This window comes from Epinephelus lanceolatus, chromosome 3 (genome assembly GCF_041903045.1).
Source record: "Epinephelus lanceolatus isolate andai-2023 chromosome 3, ASM4190304v1, whole genome shotgun sequence".
Taxonomy (NCBI): domain Eukaryota; kingdom Metazoa; phylum Chordata; class Actinopteri; order Perciformes; family Serranidae; genus Epinephelus; species Epinephelus lanceolatus.
This window is the reverse complement of record NC_135736.1, coordinates 34923437-34939341: the sequence shown is the minus strand read 5'-3', so window position 1 is coordinate 34939341 and position 15905 is coordinate 34923437. Positions and strand designations below refer to the sequence as shown.

Genomic DNA, 15905 nt, shown 5'->3' with positions numbered 1-15905 from the left:
CTTCTTTCCTTTTTCAAAACAATGACCTAAAAGAGATTAAAAAGTTCTGTAGCGCTGAAGGAAACCAGTCCGTTCTCATTTCCAGGATGTCAAATATTTACATTTCAACACAACCCTCAGTGTGTCATACAAATGCGAAAGGCACCCTTAGGTATGTTTATGAAACAAGGTTTTATATTAACTCCAATGTAAATCTATCAGTGGCAACACTTGAAGCTGAGAGCAAATGATGTCCGAGGAAGGGAAGGGGAGGTGGACTGGCCAAACAAACACAGGACTTTCATCCAGGAGACCGTAGTTCGTGTCCTGTGTGAAACCAAGAGTCAACCTTTTTCTTTAACGTAAGATTACGTAACGTTTGTACGGGCATCATGTCATTTGCGTTACATTATGTCTAACCATAACCCAGTTACAAAAGCACTTCATTTAAGCCAAACCGTGATCTTTTTCCTAAACCTAACCAAGTAGTTCTGTTGTCTAACCCTAACTGCAACTGTTTCAGATCATTAACCATGTGTTTCACCCAGGAGACCTCACATTAAGATGTTAAAGGTCTGCAGATGGGACACACAGCCCCAACTAAAGGGGTCGTGGTTTGGGTATTATGAATCGATTTGTCAGAGAGAGCTTTCTTGGAGAAAACCTATAAGGAAAACTTCTCCCATGTAGGCTACTAAAGGTCCTTCTCCGCATGAGATGGGTTTAGGAAACTCACCAGGTGCGGTCATTCGATCCATTGCGACTATGAAAATATTGGGTGTGTGCTTTAAAATGAATGCAACACTAACATCTACATATTTTATGATTAAAACAAAACAAAACAAAAAAACAGTCTACATCAGCCCAGTCACCATAGTAACTGAGGTATATATGGAAACTGGGAGTTTATTACTCATATTTTGCACACTGGAAGTTGAGTCAGTTCACTGAAACATCTGATGTCACTGAGTGATCTGATCAGGGAAGGATTTAAGTCTACTTGTCTCTGTGTTGAGTCCTTTAGAGGCACAATTTTGATTTGTGATTTCAGGCAGTGTAAATAAAACTGATCTAATCTGATCTTTGGTTTGATTTGACAGTAGCTCCCATTAGTCACTAATATGTGCTGTGCAGTGTGTGAACTAGTCCACACTGTTTGTGTACCTGCAAGTGTGTGTGTGTAAGTGTGTGTCAGTGTGTGCATGAGGTAACAGCATGCCCTTGTGGTGCCCTCGCAGTAGTATCATGTAGTAGAATGAACTGAGCTGGAGTCAGTTTTGCTCTAATGAAAAAGCGATGATCTACAGCTCAGACTGGCTGTTTAACGCCGCACTCCTGTCTCTGTCTAAATGGGCTGTGTCACAACTCAATGAAGCAAACCATGCCAACCTATAAAACACTTTCCACAAATGCATTTCCTGTCCTGTCATAGGTGCTGCGAGATGATGAGGATGAAAAGCAACTGCAGAAATTTGACCTCTTAGTGTTACGACTGCCATTCCAAAGCTTTGACAGTGGATGGTTCTCCCTCTGTCTCCCTGTTAACGTGTCCTTGAGGAAGACATCAAATTAAGTCATTTTCCTGGCTGGTTAAATTAACTATATTCTATTCATATAACCTGCTTAACAGGGATAATTAAATTTGCTTTTTCAGTTTGCTGATATTACACAGTTATTACTTTTCTGAGTGAGGTGGGGTTCAGCTCTAAAAAAGATGGAGAAATGGGCTGGAGCTAAACTTGTTTACCCATGAGGAATTACTCTACATCTTGTTTGGTGGTACATTTGCATTCCCCATGTCGGCCTCTCTCTTTGTCTAGCACTCACTCTGTTTTTTCCAGGGAGACACACACACAAATACACACACACACACACACACACACACACACACACACACATTGCCTCACTACATGTTGTCTTCAGCTACATCTGTTTGTGTCTCAGTTTTCCTTGTCTGTCTGCATGCACCTAGTGTGAACATACGGCGGCGTGTGCTTTCAGACGTTATGTTTGTGTCAGCAGCTGTGACTGAACACCATGTTCAAGTGCATTTGGTGCTGCAGCATCCCTGAGGAAGACTCTTGTCTAAATGCTGTCCCACTACCTCTCTGTCACATAACCAGCTGTGCTTTGTGGCATTTAAAGCATCGCAGATTACAGTACTGGCTCATACATTAATAAGTCGCTGAAGAGGAAACAAAACCAGTACAAAGGCCAAAAAAATACTGCCACAGGAATAAAATCATTGCATGTTTTCTTATTATTTTGGGAATAATTACAGTACAAATTTGGTTTCAGGAGATAGCGACAGCCTAGCAGTGAACCTGACACTGACTCAGTGAGACTGAACCAAAATAGTCAAGTTGTGGGCCAGAATACCAAAACAATGAGCTGAAACTCACTGTGAAACTCCATAAAGCCAAGGGAAGCTGCAGATTCAGGTTAAAAATGCTCTATACCAGCGCCCCCTTTCATATTGGCACCTTGTTTTTATATTATCATTTGAGTCACTGTTAAAATAGATATAACAATTAGAGCCATTTTAATCAAAAGTCACAATACCAGAGTGTAAAAATACTCCACTGCAAGCAAAAGTCCTGCATTAAAAATCTTATTAGAAGTATTAAAGGTAAAGGTGAGTGATGTCGCAAAATGGGCGATGAGGGAGCGAACTGGATTCATTCAGGTCAGACAACACTTTATACAAACTACTTTGATGAAGCATACAGAACTTTCACATCATCTCTGATAATTTTCCTGCTACTCTCATGATACAACAAAAAAGTATAGCAATGTGACTCATGAAAAATAATGCACATGTAGAAACCACACAAATATCACAGAAAAATAAAGCAAAACACGCCATGATTTTATAAGCCATCAGCTCTTGTGGCCTAAATGATGTACAAGAGGCCAAAAAATACCCCAAAACCTTGAGTATGTACAGAAGAATCATAAAAGTCAACCGTATTAGCACCAATATGTACCTTCAGATAATATTTGTCAACCATGACTTTGCAATTTCCATCTGCAATACCATTTTAAAGTCAAGCCAAGTTTATTTTAGCCCAGTCTTATTCCCAAGGCATCAAATACCGACACTTTGTCACATCTTTCAATGTGTGATATCGACGCCAAAGGCACCCTTTAGCGTCTTTATGAGATGCACCAGGCTTTAAAGCAAGTCTAGTATAAACCCATCCATGGCAACACTTGATGCTGAGACCAACTGTATTTTAAGCAAAAAATACTTTTGTTACCTGAACCTAACTGTGACCCTTTCACAACATCAGCCATGTGTTACAATGTGTTTCAGCTGTGCGTCACATAGAAACACCAAAGGGTGCCCTGTGCATCTATAAACACAGGGGGCACTGCATAACTGTACAAAAGACAGTACTCAAAGTAAAGAATGTAGTCACTGTGACATCATAGTTATATAGTTATAGAAATCAACCCTGTGTACAGCTGTCATGAATGTTGAAAATAGCTAAAGAGACCAAAAGCTTTTTTTGTACAGCCTGTAAACATGTTTATTTGCTGTAAAGTTGGGGGTATTAACAGGAAGGTCTATGGGGATTGACTTGCTTCTGGAGGTGGCCTCAAGTGGCCATTTGAGGAACCTTGGCTTTATTTTTCAGTCCCAAAGGGGCATGACAAAGTAATGACCTGAGAGTGAGAACTGGTTGTTTCTTTATATAGCATAAAACCCCCAACATCTATGTCATTCACTTTTTCCACTATCAGCTAATTAAAAACATACAATTTTATCCATGCTGCCTTCTGCTAAACTGAACTGAACCTTATCCAAGAATTGATTATTGAAACTAATGTCTCTTACAGTATCAGGCCCTGAGCATAACCCCATTACAGCAGAAGTGAAAAAACTGCCCATAGTTAAAGTATTACACAGTATTTCAATATACTTTTGCGGTTTATCTAAGAAATGAGATTGCTGGCAATGTATTGAAAGTCATCACCACAAAGCTGAGTCAGCAGAGCTTAGAGAAGGTCGTTTATCCAGCTGAAAATGGATGAATGTCTGTACTAAAGACGTGAGTGTGTCTTTCAGATGTGAGTTAGAGGGGTGTGTGTGTGTGCGTGTGTGTATTGTTGGGTTAAAAGCTGCATATGTGACTGAGTGCATTCATCATCTCCTCAACTAAGCATTGATCTGCAGATCTCTGCGCACTGTCTGAACGCCAGCCTAATAAACTGGGATGCAGAGCAGCACAAACACATCCCTGTCCTTTCATTGCTGAATGGCTGCCAGTGACGTCGTCTGGTCCTCATCCCAATCAGCCATCATCTCCCGCTGATAACGCACTCTGCAAACCATCACCATGGGAACTGTTTAACATGTTATGGGTGGTTGTCAAGACAACCTGGCTGAATAATGGTCCCTCTTCTCTCATGCACCGCCTTGCCTCTCTTCGCCTGACTCACTTGTTCTGCGCTGTGTTCCTGCGATGTGAAAATAGCCGTGTGCTCTCAGAGAGTGTGTTCGAGATAGAGAAAGAGGATGTGAAAGGGCAAACTGTGTACTTACGGTGATTATCCCGATGACAGCTCCTTTTTAAAATGTTCCCCCAGGCTCATCTCCCCCTCTGTAATCCAGATGTAACAGGGGGATCAGGACGGGGGGATGTGGAGGTGGACTTTTTTTGTACTTTACATGATTGTATTACACATGGGACTCAGCCCAGAAGGTCCTAGAACAAGAGTGGTTATGTGAGAACGAGTTTGGCTGCACATTTTATTGTTTGAATTTTTATTTAAGTGCTCAGATGGATTTTGTTACTTTAGCTCGGCCTTGTACTTATAAACACCTGCCTAAGCTCATTATTTCCCCGTGTGTATAAATGTATTTTTAGCATGCATCCCAACTAATCCCATATGCACTGGAAACTACACTCTCGCATTGCGGCTAATGACTATGATCATTAACTGGATTGCATTTAAAGTATATGTTCCCACTCTTGTTCTCTTTGCTGCGGACGAATCCCTGTTTTATTTGGAGGATCCAATTAACATCTTTTCCAACAAAACCACACAATCCATAAAAGAAAAGGGAAGAGAAGGAAAAAACGTTGAAGTAATTACAATATCTAACCAATGAAACTAGTCAGCATCACCTTGTGATGTAATTATGATGCTAAAGCTTCCACTTTAAATCACCTAACAGGGTCCTAGTTCAGAGCTGGAAACATCCCCATGAGTCACTAAAACTTTGGTCACAGTGTCAGTGGGATATTTCTCCAATAAATCACATTGGAAATATCTTAAACAAAAGTCAGTGATGCAGCATCACATCCATACAGTTATGGACTCCTTCCAAGTTCATTCTTGATCTTAGAAGCAGCAGCTGATAAAACAACCTTGCCTCAAATCCATAGCTAGTCTGGAGCTTTACAGTAGATCGTATCACATGATCTTCTTTAACAAGTGGAATTGCTGAAGAAGATCTAAAACTTATATATTTTTTTTCTGAGCACTTTTTTTCAAAGTTGTATTTTGTCAACTGGTTTTTCAGAAGTCAAAAATAAAACTTTAAAGATCAACTTTTAAGCCACATTGGATGAGAGGTCCTTGGAAAAATGCAACTTTGAACAATTCCACAAGAAATGGACAAACTCCATCTGCTGATGAAGATCACGTGAAATGTCAGAGAGCTCCAGAACAACAATTAATTGGACCATAAAGTACTATTTTTTTAAATTACAGACAGATTTGACCATAAGCTCACACGTTTAGAGACACAACACACACGGGCACGAGTCAGGGAAGACCACATCAGGGGGACTCAAACGCTAATGAATAAAAGTAGGTTTTGAGCCTGGACTTAAATGAGTTAATGGAGGGAGCAGATCTGATTGGAAGGGGGATGCTATTCCACAGTTTGGGGGCAGACATAGCAAAGGCATGATCACCCCTGAGCTTAAGTCTGGAGCGTGGGACAGACAGGAGCCCCAGGTCAGCTGACCCAAGGGACCTGGGCATAGAATAGGGGGTTAGAAGGTCTGTGATGTAGGATGGGGCCAGACCATTTGCCATTTGCATGTTATTATGTAGCTGATACATTGCAACTTTACATTTCAACAATACTGCGGTTAATGTGTGGTTAGGTTCAGGCAGAAAAACCACTTGGTTATGGTGAAGAAAGGATCACAGTTTGGCTTAAAATACCCACTTTTGGGGTACGATCCTGGCTGCAGAAGCAACAAAGTCAGCTGCTTCTCATGCCACTATCCCTTCTGGGAAAACAGCACAAGGGTTGCTGCACTTGTACCTTCTGAATGGTATTAATATTATTTGAACACTGTCCCTGAGCAAAGCAGTGGGTTGGGTTGGGGTCTCCAGAAGCCCCAGGTTCACTGTGTGTCAAATGAGTTTTGGTTATCTGATTATCTATTCAAGCCATGACAGTGTGACAATGAGCCAACATGCACAATACCAGCACCCTTAAACAGAAGCAAGTAAATGGAATTCAGCCATCATTCATATTATTATTATTTCCACTTTTCCTACTGTGAGGTGCCAAAATGTCTCCATGAAAAATGTGAAGGCTACTGAACTTCTGACTACCTACAGTATGCTCCAAGTCGTGACCTGAGATCCTTAAGCCAACCCTTGCTAGTCATCCCTAGATTGAGGTTGGTAACTAAAGGTTCACGGGCTGTGTGCACCATTTTTCTGAGCTCTAAACATTATTTAAAATATTGTATTGTTATTGTTTGTACTTTGTAACCTTGTTTCGATTATATTACTATGTCAACTTCAACGGATCCTGCAGTGTCACCTAATGAAGCTCTCGTGAAAGTTCAGTCAGGAAGACAATACTTCATGCTCAGGCTGTAAGTTTCTTTCATTCACTCCTTGCACGTATGCTCACTCACTATGTCTATGTGTCATTGTCTGGGTAGGTCAACTGAGTCATCAGCTGATTCACAATCAACCAATAGCACAGCGACACACCTTCTCTGTCAGCCTATCATCTTACTGCTCCTCATTTTAAATATGGTTCTTTGTCTGCTGAAGTTCTTTGTTGCTGCCATCATGCACACTCTCCACCTCCCTAGTACTACCTAGTCTTTACAGATTCATCAGCCTCATATGCCTCATCAGCCATCAGTCTCAGAGTCCTCATCCACCACCACCAGTGTCTGAACTCCATGGGGGGATTTGTCCTGCTGCTGCTCAGATGTCCCATGATCACAAAATATCTCCCTCTGGTGTCCAAGGGCCAAAGACTTCTGTAAATCTATATGAGCACAAATCATCTGTTAGTCTGTGCAACCGGTGGACTCTAGTGATGTCTGTGTTGTGTAGATATAAAGAGGCCCCGGCCGTTTATTCCTCTCCTGACTCACAGCAAGTGGCAAAAACAAAATCCCCTATCATACACAACCATACACACTCCAGCCCCTACACAAATTAAGCGACACAAGATGATGTTAGCATAAAATGAACTTAAAAACATAGCTTAACAGCACTACAACATGGATATTACCACAAGAGCAATGTCACTTACCTCTCCCATGGAGCACAACAGCAAAAGGGGAGAGGCAAGGCAGGAGACACCCCTTTATAGGTGGGGTACCCCCAAAGGTGAACATAGGGATACATAAACCGAGTATCAGATGTTCCATATATTGAGTACAGAGGCCTAAATATGTCAGGTAATAACAAGTGAACCAAATGTTGTAAAGTTAAAATACTCAACATTACAAATGTACTTTTGACATGTCACACATATTACTGCAGTATAATTGACCCTGTTACATCTGTACACTGCTTTTCTGTATTAAATATTGTCTTTCCTTCATTCTTCTGTCTCCCCTGATTGAAATATTACTGTCAGGTATGATACATATTCTCCAAATGCAAGTGTTATTTTTGATTAAACGACCAACAACCAAACAAACACTGGAGCCCCATGTGCTGTGTACACTGTACTTGCAATGTGGAGATGACAGGGGAGTGAGAGGGTGTAGTCAAAGGAAATAATAAAACTAAAAAGCAAAAAAGGTCAGTTCTGAATTTCTTCTGTATATAATCAAAGTCCAGCAAACTTTTAAACCAAATCTAAATCCAGCCAAGATATACTCTGATTACACTGGTGTGTCTGCCTCGTGATAAGCTGTCACTGGCTGCAGATCACACCTCACCTACATGCCCCCGTCACTACAACCACCTTCCACCCAAACAAGCAGCAGGCCCGCCTCCTGCAGCCTGAGACGGGAGCTGTTCTTCAGCACCTCCAGACAACATATCCAGAAGCCTCAGCAGCAGCAACACGGGACTTTATCACCCTTTCATATAAAGCTTACACCTCTGCATACCGTATTAAAGTTTCAGTAATCTGCCTGAGGATGTATAACACACATTAACCACTCGTTTTCACCACACGCGTTCATAATTTGGTGCGAAATGATGCGTTTAGGTGTCGGTAATGGAGTTTGTGGTGCGTTTGTGGTGGTTACTGACCTTTCTGAGAGTTTCGGAGTCTGTGAAAGCCCTGCTGTTGTCCTCTCTGCAGCGTCGATATACCCGACACATTATTGCCCATGACAAGATGCTGACAAGTTCAACGCGGCTTTGACGGAGGTCTGTTTATAATGATGATGATGAGGAAGAGAAATAAACACTTTCCCTCCTCAGTCGAAGTGAACGTGTAGTTGTTGTTTCCTGCAGTAAGCAGCAAGCGCCTGAAGCGGAAGAGGCAACAGGCGCACAGGTGTGTGGAGTCAGAGAGCAGCGATGATGTGAGGATGTTGAATCCTGGATGGAGCTTTTGGCTTTTTTTTTTTTTTTTCATCAGCGGGACTGAATAATCCTCTTCTCTCCTCTTGTTCCAGGACAACAGCTGAGATCACTGTTACATTGTTTTATTAGAGAAACACTGTCAAAAGTTCATCACACAGCAGCTGTGATATAGGATGCTGCATTTTGGAGATTAAAGTGTAGTTCGTTATTATAATCTCCTTCAGTGCTCCGGTTAATAAAGTGGAATTTGCGCAATAAAATGACAAATAAAAAATAATAATATGCAGGTAAAGGCCTGGCTATCAGCTGACACCTTATAGCCTAATGTAGATCCACAGCTCAGTGTGGACCCACAGTGTTCTGTGCAGCCTGCTTTAAATATCAAACAAATGCAGAGCACACATGTCTAATGAGCGCTTTATCATGGTTCATGAATTGTGTAAAGCTGCCATCTAGTGTAAATAAACAATAAACAACAAAACAAAAGAAGCCAGTGACAGTTTGGAGTTGACTTTGTTGTGCTGATTAATGAAAGAAAGTCACAATGACAATAATGATGAGTGAGTCATCTGTGCCAGCTCCATGTGCCCTTATTACTTTTAAAGTTTAATAAACAGTTATACTTTTGACCTTCATCCGTCACATTAATGTCTTTTTTATGTCTCAAAAATTAGAATGAAATATGACTCCACAGTATCTTTTTTTCCTTAAGTAGACTACAGTTGGGTAAAGTTCTGTGAATAAGTGTTTCATAGTTGAAATTAAAAGTACTGTACTGAAGTAAAATTTTAACATACTTGTACTTGCCATTTCATGCTTAAACTTTCACACCAGTACATTTAAGAGGAAAATATTTTACTTTTTATTGCAATACATTTATTTGACAGTTGTGTTTACAAGTAACTTTTCAGATCGAGATCTTATATAAAACATAAAATACACAAAACACTGCAAAAAGATTAAACCAGTCTTTCCTGAACTTTTGTAGTTGGGACCTCTTTTCAGATGTCTGAGTTGTTAATAGCTCCGCCAAACAGACCTTCACCCTCCTAAGTTCTGAGATGTTTCATTCAAATAACTGTTCAAGGCCTAAAGGGGTGAAAGTATTCAATATTTCATAAAACAGCAAAACAATTCCCTCAAAAACTGGATCCAAATTTGTGTTTTTTTCTTCTTTCCTGCCTCAGTGCCAGACCTAGCACATTCAACAAGCCTCCCCAGATGCCCCCTATCCCCCCAAAATATATTATCATATTTGTTGTATTTATTACTAGTAAGATCAAGAGCTGATGAGAAATGAACACAAACAAATTAATTAACAAACAATAATGATAAACAGTAATAGAGAATATGGTTTGTGCAAATTTGCATATTTCGTCTTCTTGTTTTTGTTCTGCTCCCCAGATGGCTTTGGCTTTTTCATTTTCTCTTACTCTAAGGCTCTCCTCATACACTCCACTCCACCATTTCCCTTCTGCTTGAGCTTTTTGAATGTAAAAAAAAACTACACTCTCACTCTAACCTCACATATCAACATTTGGTCGTGACTTTCCGCGTCCAGATATGACATGCAAGGTACCCTGGGTACATTGGTTGTTGACATTCTGGGACGTCGTGTCAAGTTCTGCCTGTTACATGCATTGTCTTCTTCCAAAATACACTTCAGTTTTCACAGGAAATATACAGTTTACACACAGTCTCTTTCAAAATAAATGCACAACACATCAGTACAACACTGCAAAATGACTTTTTTTCCCCCCTCAGCAACAAACGCACATGGTTAGGTTTAGGATAAGAGAACAGAATTTGGCTTTGCAATCTTACGAAATGGGAACGCCGGCCTCCTGGTTGAAGGACGGTGTTTGTGGACCCCTCTCGCTCACCCCAGTTGACTTTCATGCCTTAACTTTCATTCTTGTCCCGTTGTGTTTCCCCCTGATGCTGCCAGACGCTATTAAACTATAAAGTGCAACACACACCGCTGCCATACGCCACGCGTCAAAACGCCCGCCTCCATTATATTCTATGAACAAACCCACACCGGCGCAGGCTGACGCGCCATGCCACTCTGCTTCAGCCCACTGCTCTATTTCCAGCGTGGCCGGCGCTGCGAGAAAAGCCTTTCATGTATGTCTCGGCCACCATAGTATCAACTCCGGTTGCTAGGAGAGATGATATTTAGCTTTCAAAGGGGTATCTGGATGCTTAACGTTATTAAGTTTTTCCAAATTTTTAATAAGACGATTTTGATAAGAAACTCACCCGTGAAATCCAAGTTGTTGTTGCCTCAGAGTTTTTCCTCTTCTTTTTCCGTTACTAGCAGTTGGCAACTGTTGGCAACTAGTGTAGGTACAGCCACCTAGCGGGCTGGGGTGGGAAATATACCTTAGTGTCAACGGTGCTGCTGCACGCTGCTGCTGCACGCTGCTGCTGCACGCTGCTGCCAATGTGTGTTGGGGGACAGCACTTGACGGCCAGAGCGCCACGCCGGTGGCAGTATGTATTGCACTTAACAGTGACCGGCTGCGTAGCAGTCAACGATAAGGGTTGGCTTTTTTCATCAGGGTCTGACGCTGCAAGCCACTGCTGAGGCACTGGATTTTAACGACTTCAGTGAGACTTGATTGAAAAAAAAAAAAAAAAAAAGTAATAAATGAAAACATGTTGCCTAGATCTCATGACACTTTTTAGGGGCCCGACCCCTAGGTTGGGAACCACTGGACTCAAAAACTAACTGTATGTAAAGTAGGTCAGCTACCTCCACCAGTAAAATGCTGTTTCAAATGGATTATCAATATTAACACTTTAATTCAACTGTATATCAGTTGTAGTGCCCATTTTTTCTACAGCATGATTACTTTTACTTTGGATACTGTGAGCCTTTTGAATGCAGGACCTTTATGTAATGGCATACTTTTACATTATTCTTCCACCAATGTTGAAATCCATCACAGCTAATGCATTAAAAGATTTGGGTTCCTTTATTCTGGGTGATTTGGTTGCACAGAGGTGCCTACAATGTGTTAAAAGTTTTCACATTGAACTTTTTATTCGCTAGCTTTACAACTTCAAAAGGAAAGCCAACCCCCACAAAAACCATTGAGGTTGAATTTGAATGAATTTGAATTGAACTTCTTTTTTCCATCATATTTCCAACATGTAGTTATCTTTTTTATTTTACATTAAACCACCTGAAAGTGATTGCAATTCAAAGTGTGAGTACACAATAAAAGCTGCAGATGTTTCAGCAGCTGTAGTGTCAGATCAGCGACATAACTGCAGTAGTGTAATTTGGCAGCTAAATGACTGTCTTTAAAGCTGTTGGCGTCAGGTAAAGAGAAAAGAGGAAAAACATTTCATGATAAACAGTCCACGTGACCTCTCAGGTATTCACATTACATCACTATGCTGCAGTAAAAATGACTGGACTGGCAGCACCCACGTATACACAGTAATTTCAGGTTTGTATGATTTGTCTTTTTTTCCATGTGGATGACGACACAGTTTGGAAGCCTGTGATTTAGCTTGTGGTTCCTGCACAATTAGCCTGACAGTGACAGTTTGTGACTCCATTTTTTAAGTCTCTGCAGGGAGAAACCTGAGAGAGGCACTCTGGATCTTTTGGGGATTCCAGCTTATTAGTCTGGATATTTCTCTCCTCTGCATTTAAAGAGCTGAGTAAATGTTGGAATTGTTATAAACAAAGAAACAAAAAAGCAAAATTACATTAAATACAAGAGGCCTTTCCTTTTAGTGCATGTTTCTAATTTTATTATTATTATTTTTTTTATTGCTGCCTTTTATTTTCTGCTGTTAACGTTTGGTCCCACCAGACATGGGTGGTGTGCAGTGCAGTGAACTGAGGAGTAGAAAAATGAACTTATGGACTAACATGTATCAGTTGCCAATTAATGGTTAACCGTCATCATCCCTAGTCCAGTGAGTCCTTGGTATCTTCTATTCTCATACCAAAAAGATGAAGTTAATGTAATGAGAAAAGTCCATTCAGGGAAGTCCAACCAAAACCAAAGTCCATAAATCCAAGCAGAGTCGGAAACCAAGGAATCAAACACAAAGAAAAGGCTGGAAACTATGACCACACTAGGGCGACAATGACAATCTGGCAACTGAATGGGGGAAACACTGGACTTTAAATACACAAGGGTTGATTACTAACTACATGCAGTTGAATGGAACAAGACACAGGTGAGACACATGAGGTAATGAACAAAGGCGGGAAAACTCAGGAAGTTAAAGAAACACTAAACACAATGAGAACACATGTCAAAATAAAACAGGAAGTGGTCAAAAACATGAGCATAAACTTTACAGAATATTACAGTTAATTCCTTTCACTGTTTTGCGTTACTGTATTTAATGATCATTTTGATGTGAAGACGATTAAGTGCTGCTGAAGAAGAAGAAGAATCATCCATTAACACCTGCAGAGAGATTTAAATATTAAGCACTGATTTAGCGTTACACCCTTAACACTGTCAAGCTCATGGTGGACAGTTTAAAAAGATCAAAACCGATGCAGCAGAATCAAACATCGTTCTTTTTCTATTTTGCACATTCTTGTTCAAAACCTGGCACCAACACGATGCAGCTCAACCACCAACAGTTTAGTTGCAGATCTGCATGTGCGCTATGCTAGTAGCTGCTAATCTAGCCTCATGCTGCTGACCTCAAGCAGAGATTAGCAGCAAGCAACAGGGGTATTGTAAGCTCACCTTTCTCGAAGTCTACAACGCCACAGCTTTATTTCCTTTTAACTTGTGGTCTTGAAACCCAACTGACGCTGACTCAGGTGACATCACCTGAGGCAATTTATCATATTGACTTCACGCAGCTACATCTGGAGACACAAAAGGCCTTTTACTACTTTTCCCACATAAGCAGTAATACTCCTTATTAGACTGTCACGTGTTGGATCAGTGGAGTTCCCTTTTTCGTAGATTATTCTTCAAGTGAGTGGTAGAAAGTGAAGACATTTCAGAGCTCGTGGCTGCAGGCTTTTAATCATCATAGTATATTGGCATAAGCCTGACCTCAGCACTGCAATGTAGATGCAGTAAATCAGACGTGCCGAGAATCTGATTTTCCGCTCATAACTCTGCATCTGCACCACTCTTTACCTTGCTTTTACTATATTTTTAAAGGAGGTAGATAAAGGACAGTGCCACTGGGCTTTCTGCTCAACAAACGCCCCTAAATCAATAAGGGAAATGTTACTTTGCACATGAGTAACTGCTGAACACTGGCACGGAGAAAGGATACTTTGTTTTGAAGAGAATGCAGTCAGAAAGGTAGAAAGCCCCAGCAGGATACAGTCATACTGGCCATCACTGGCATATAAAACTCCAGAAGTGAAGCACACCAAATCTGGGCATCTTTTTCATCCCCTTGCTCTTTGGTGTTTCCAAATTCAGCTCGAACAGGACCTCCAGGTCTGTCGGGTCCTCCAGAGAAATGAAGAAGCAGGAGTTGAAGCAGCTGCCGGTGAGAAGGCCACAACGACAGCCTTCAAAAGTCTTTACAGAGCAGGGCCAAGAGGAGTACACAAGACTGAGGCTGCCAGTGATGGAGCTAAAAGTGAGTAAATAGAGTGACAAGAGGGCAGAAACACACACTCATACACACACACTCACACTGATACTTAGGCTGCTTTCAGACCTAGAGTTGTCTTGCTTTGGTCTGAATCAGGGACTCATTTTGTTACAAGGTTACATAATTGCCTAGAGTTGGTTCATGTTCATCTGCAAGTGGACCAGATCAAATGTCTGCGTAAGAAAGCTGCTCTTGATTGGTCAGAATTTCCATGTGGGACAAATCCAGGAAGTAAACAAAACATTGAAGAAGAGTACACTTGCAAGATAAATGTGACACTTTCTAATGTCACAATGGAGGGACAACTACGCAGGTTGATTTTAGTGCTGCTCATTGTGGACTATATTGCTGTCATTGTTCATTTTAGTCAAACCATACAGTTTGAAAGCGAGGCGCGGCTCCAACTAGAAAACAATGTTTTGATGCATTGGATGTGCTGAATGTGCATATTAAGGCAGTACAGGAGGAGGTGCACATTAATAATCCTCCAGGACTGTAACATGCTCATGTTTAACCCAAACAATGTGTCATGTGACTGCAGTTGGTTCGGATCGAGGTCGGAACACGTTCTCACCACAAATGAACCGCAGCAGAGTTCATTTGTAACTGGACTGAGACCACCTCTACAGGAAGGTCTCGGTCCGGTTGTTTTGGTGCACATCTGAGTGTGATTGCTGTGTTCACACCTGCCCAAACGAACCGCACTTAGGGGCAAAGAAACTCGAGTTCAATTGAACTGAACCAAACAGGACAGGTGTTAAAGCAGCCTTAGACACAGGCCCACTCACAGACAAACACAGATTCACACACAGGAATGGTCATTTCACTATGTACTGTACACCCTTACATAGCAGCACTCATTACACAGTAGGAAAGCATGGGGGCATGATCTTTGCCAGTCAGAAAAGGACATTTCTGTATTTGTCAAACTGGGTTTTGTTATGATATTTTTGTCAAATATAACCTTTGGTCAAGGCACTTTTATTTATACAGCTCAAAATTGCACATTTCTATCAACGGACAAAGGGCAGCCTTCATCCTAAGACCCTTAACTTGGAACAATTTAAATAAAAAATTATCAAAATTGAGGCAGCACAACCAGAGAAAGCATATTTTTCATCCTTGACAACACCTGGCACAAATGTTAGATTTTGGCCAGAGATTTGGGTGTGTTATACTAACAGCAGCTAATGTAGCCTCAAGCCTGTAGCCTCAGGCAGAGATAAGGAGAGGTCTGGTAAGCTGACTTCTGATTTGTTTATCATTTTCAAACTTCTAGTCTTCTGTAAGTGACATCACTTGAGGACATTCATCTGACCTCACAGCCCCCTTCGGAGACACTGAAGACTTTAAACATCTTCTTTCAGTAGTAGGCTACTCCTCAGCAGCTGTAAATCGACTTTGATGTATCAGATTGGTGGACGGAAACACTCAACACTTCTGACAGCTGAAAATAAATACAGGAAGTAGTCCCCCTGGAAATCTACATAGCTGCTGTAATAATTTGTATCATGGATTCCTTTGCACTGATAAAACATGGTGCGTACCTT

At 41.1% G+C, this 15905-nt stretch overlaps 1 protein-coding gene across 1 annotated transcript in view; it reads right to left on the bottom strand.

The window, feature by feature from the left end:
* neurl1aa (neuralized E3 ubiquitin protein ligase 1Aa) overlaps positions 1–8637 on the bottom strand; it is a 98706-nt gene extending 90069 nt beyond the window's left edge. The window contains exon 1 of the mRNA XM_033623137.2: positions 8467–8637. Within this exon, the coding sequence (XP_033479028.1) occupies positions 8467–8548 (82 nt within the window). The 5' untranslated portion in view covers positions 8549–8637. The remainder of the gene's footprint in view (positions 1–8466) is intronic.
* Positions 8638–15905: the final 7268 nt, after the last annotated feature.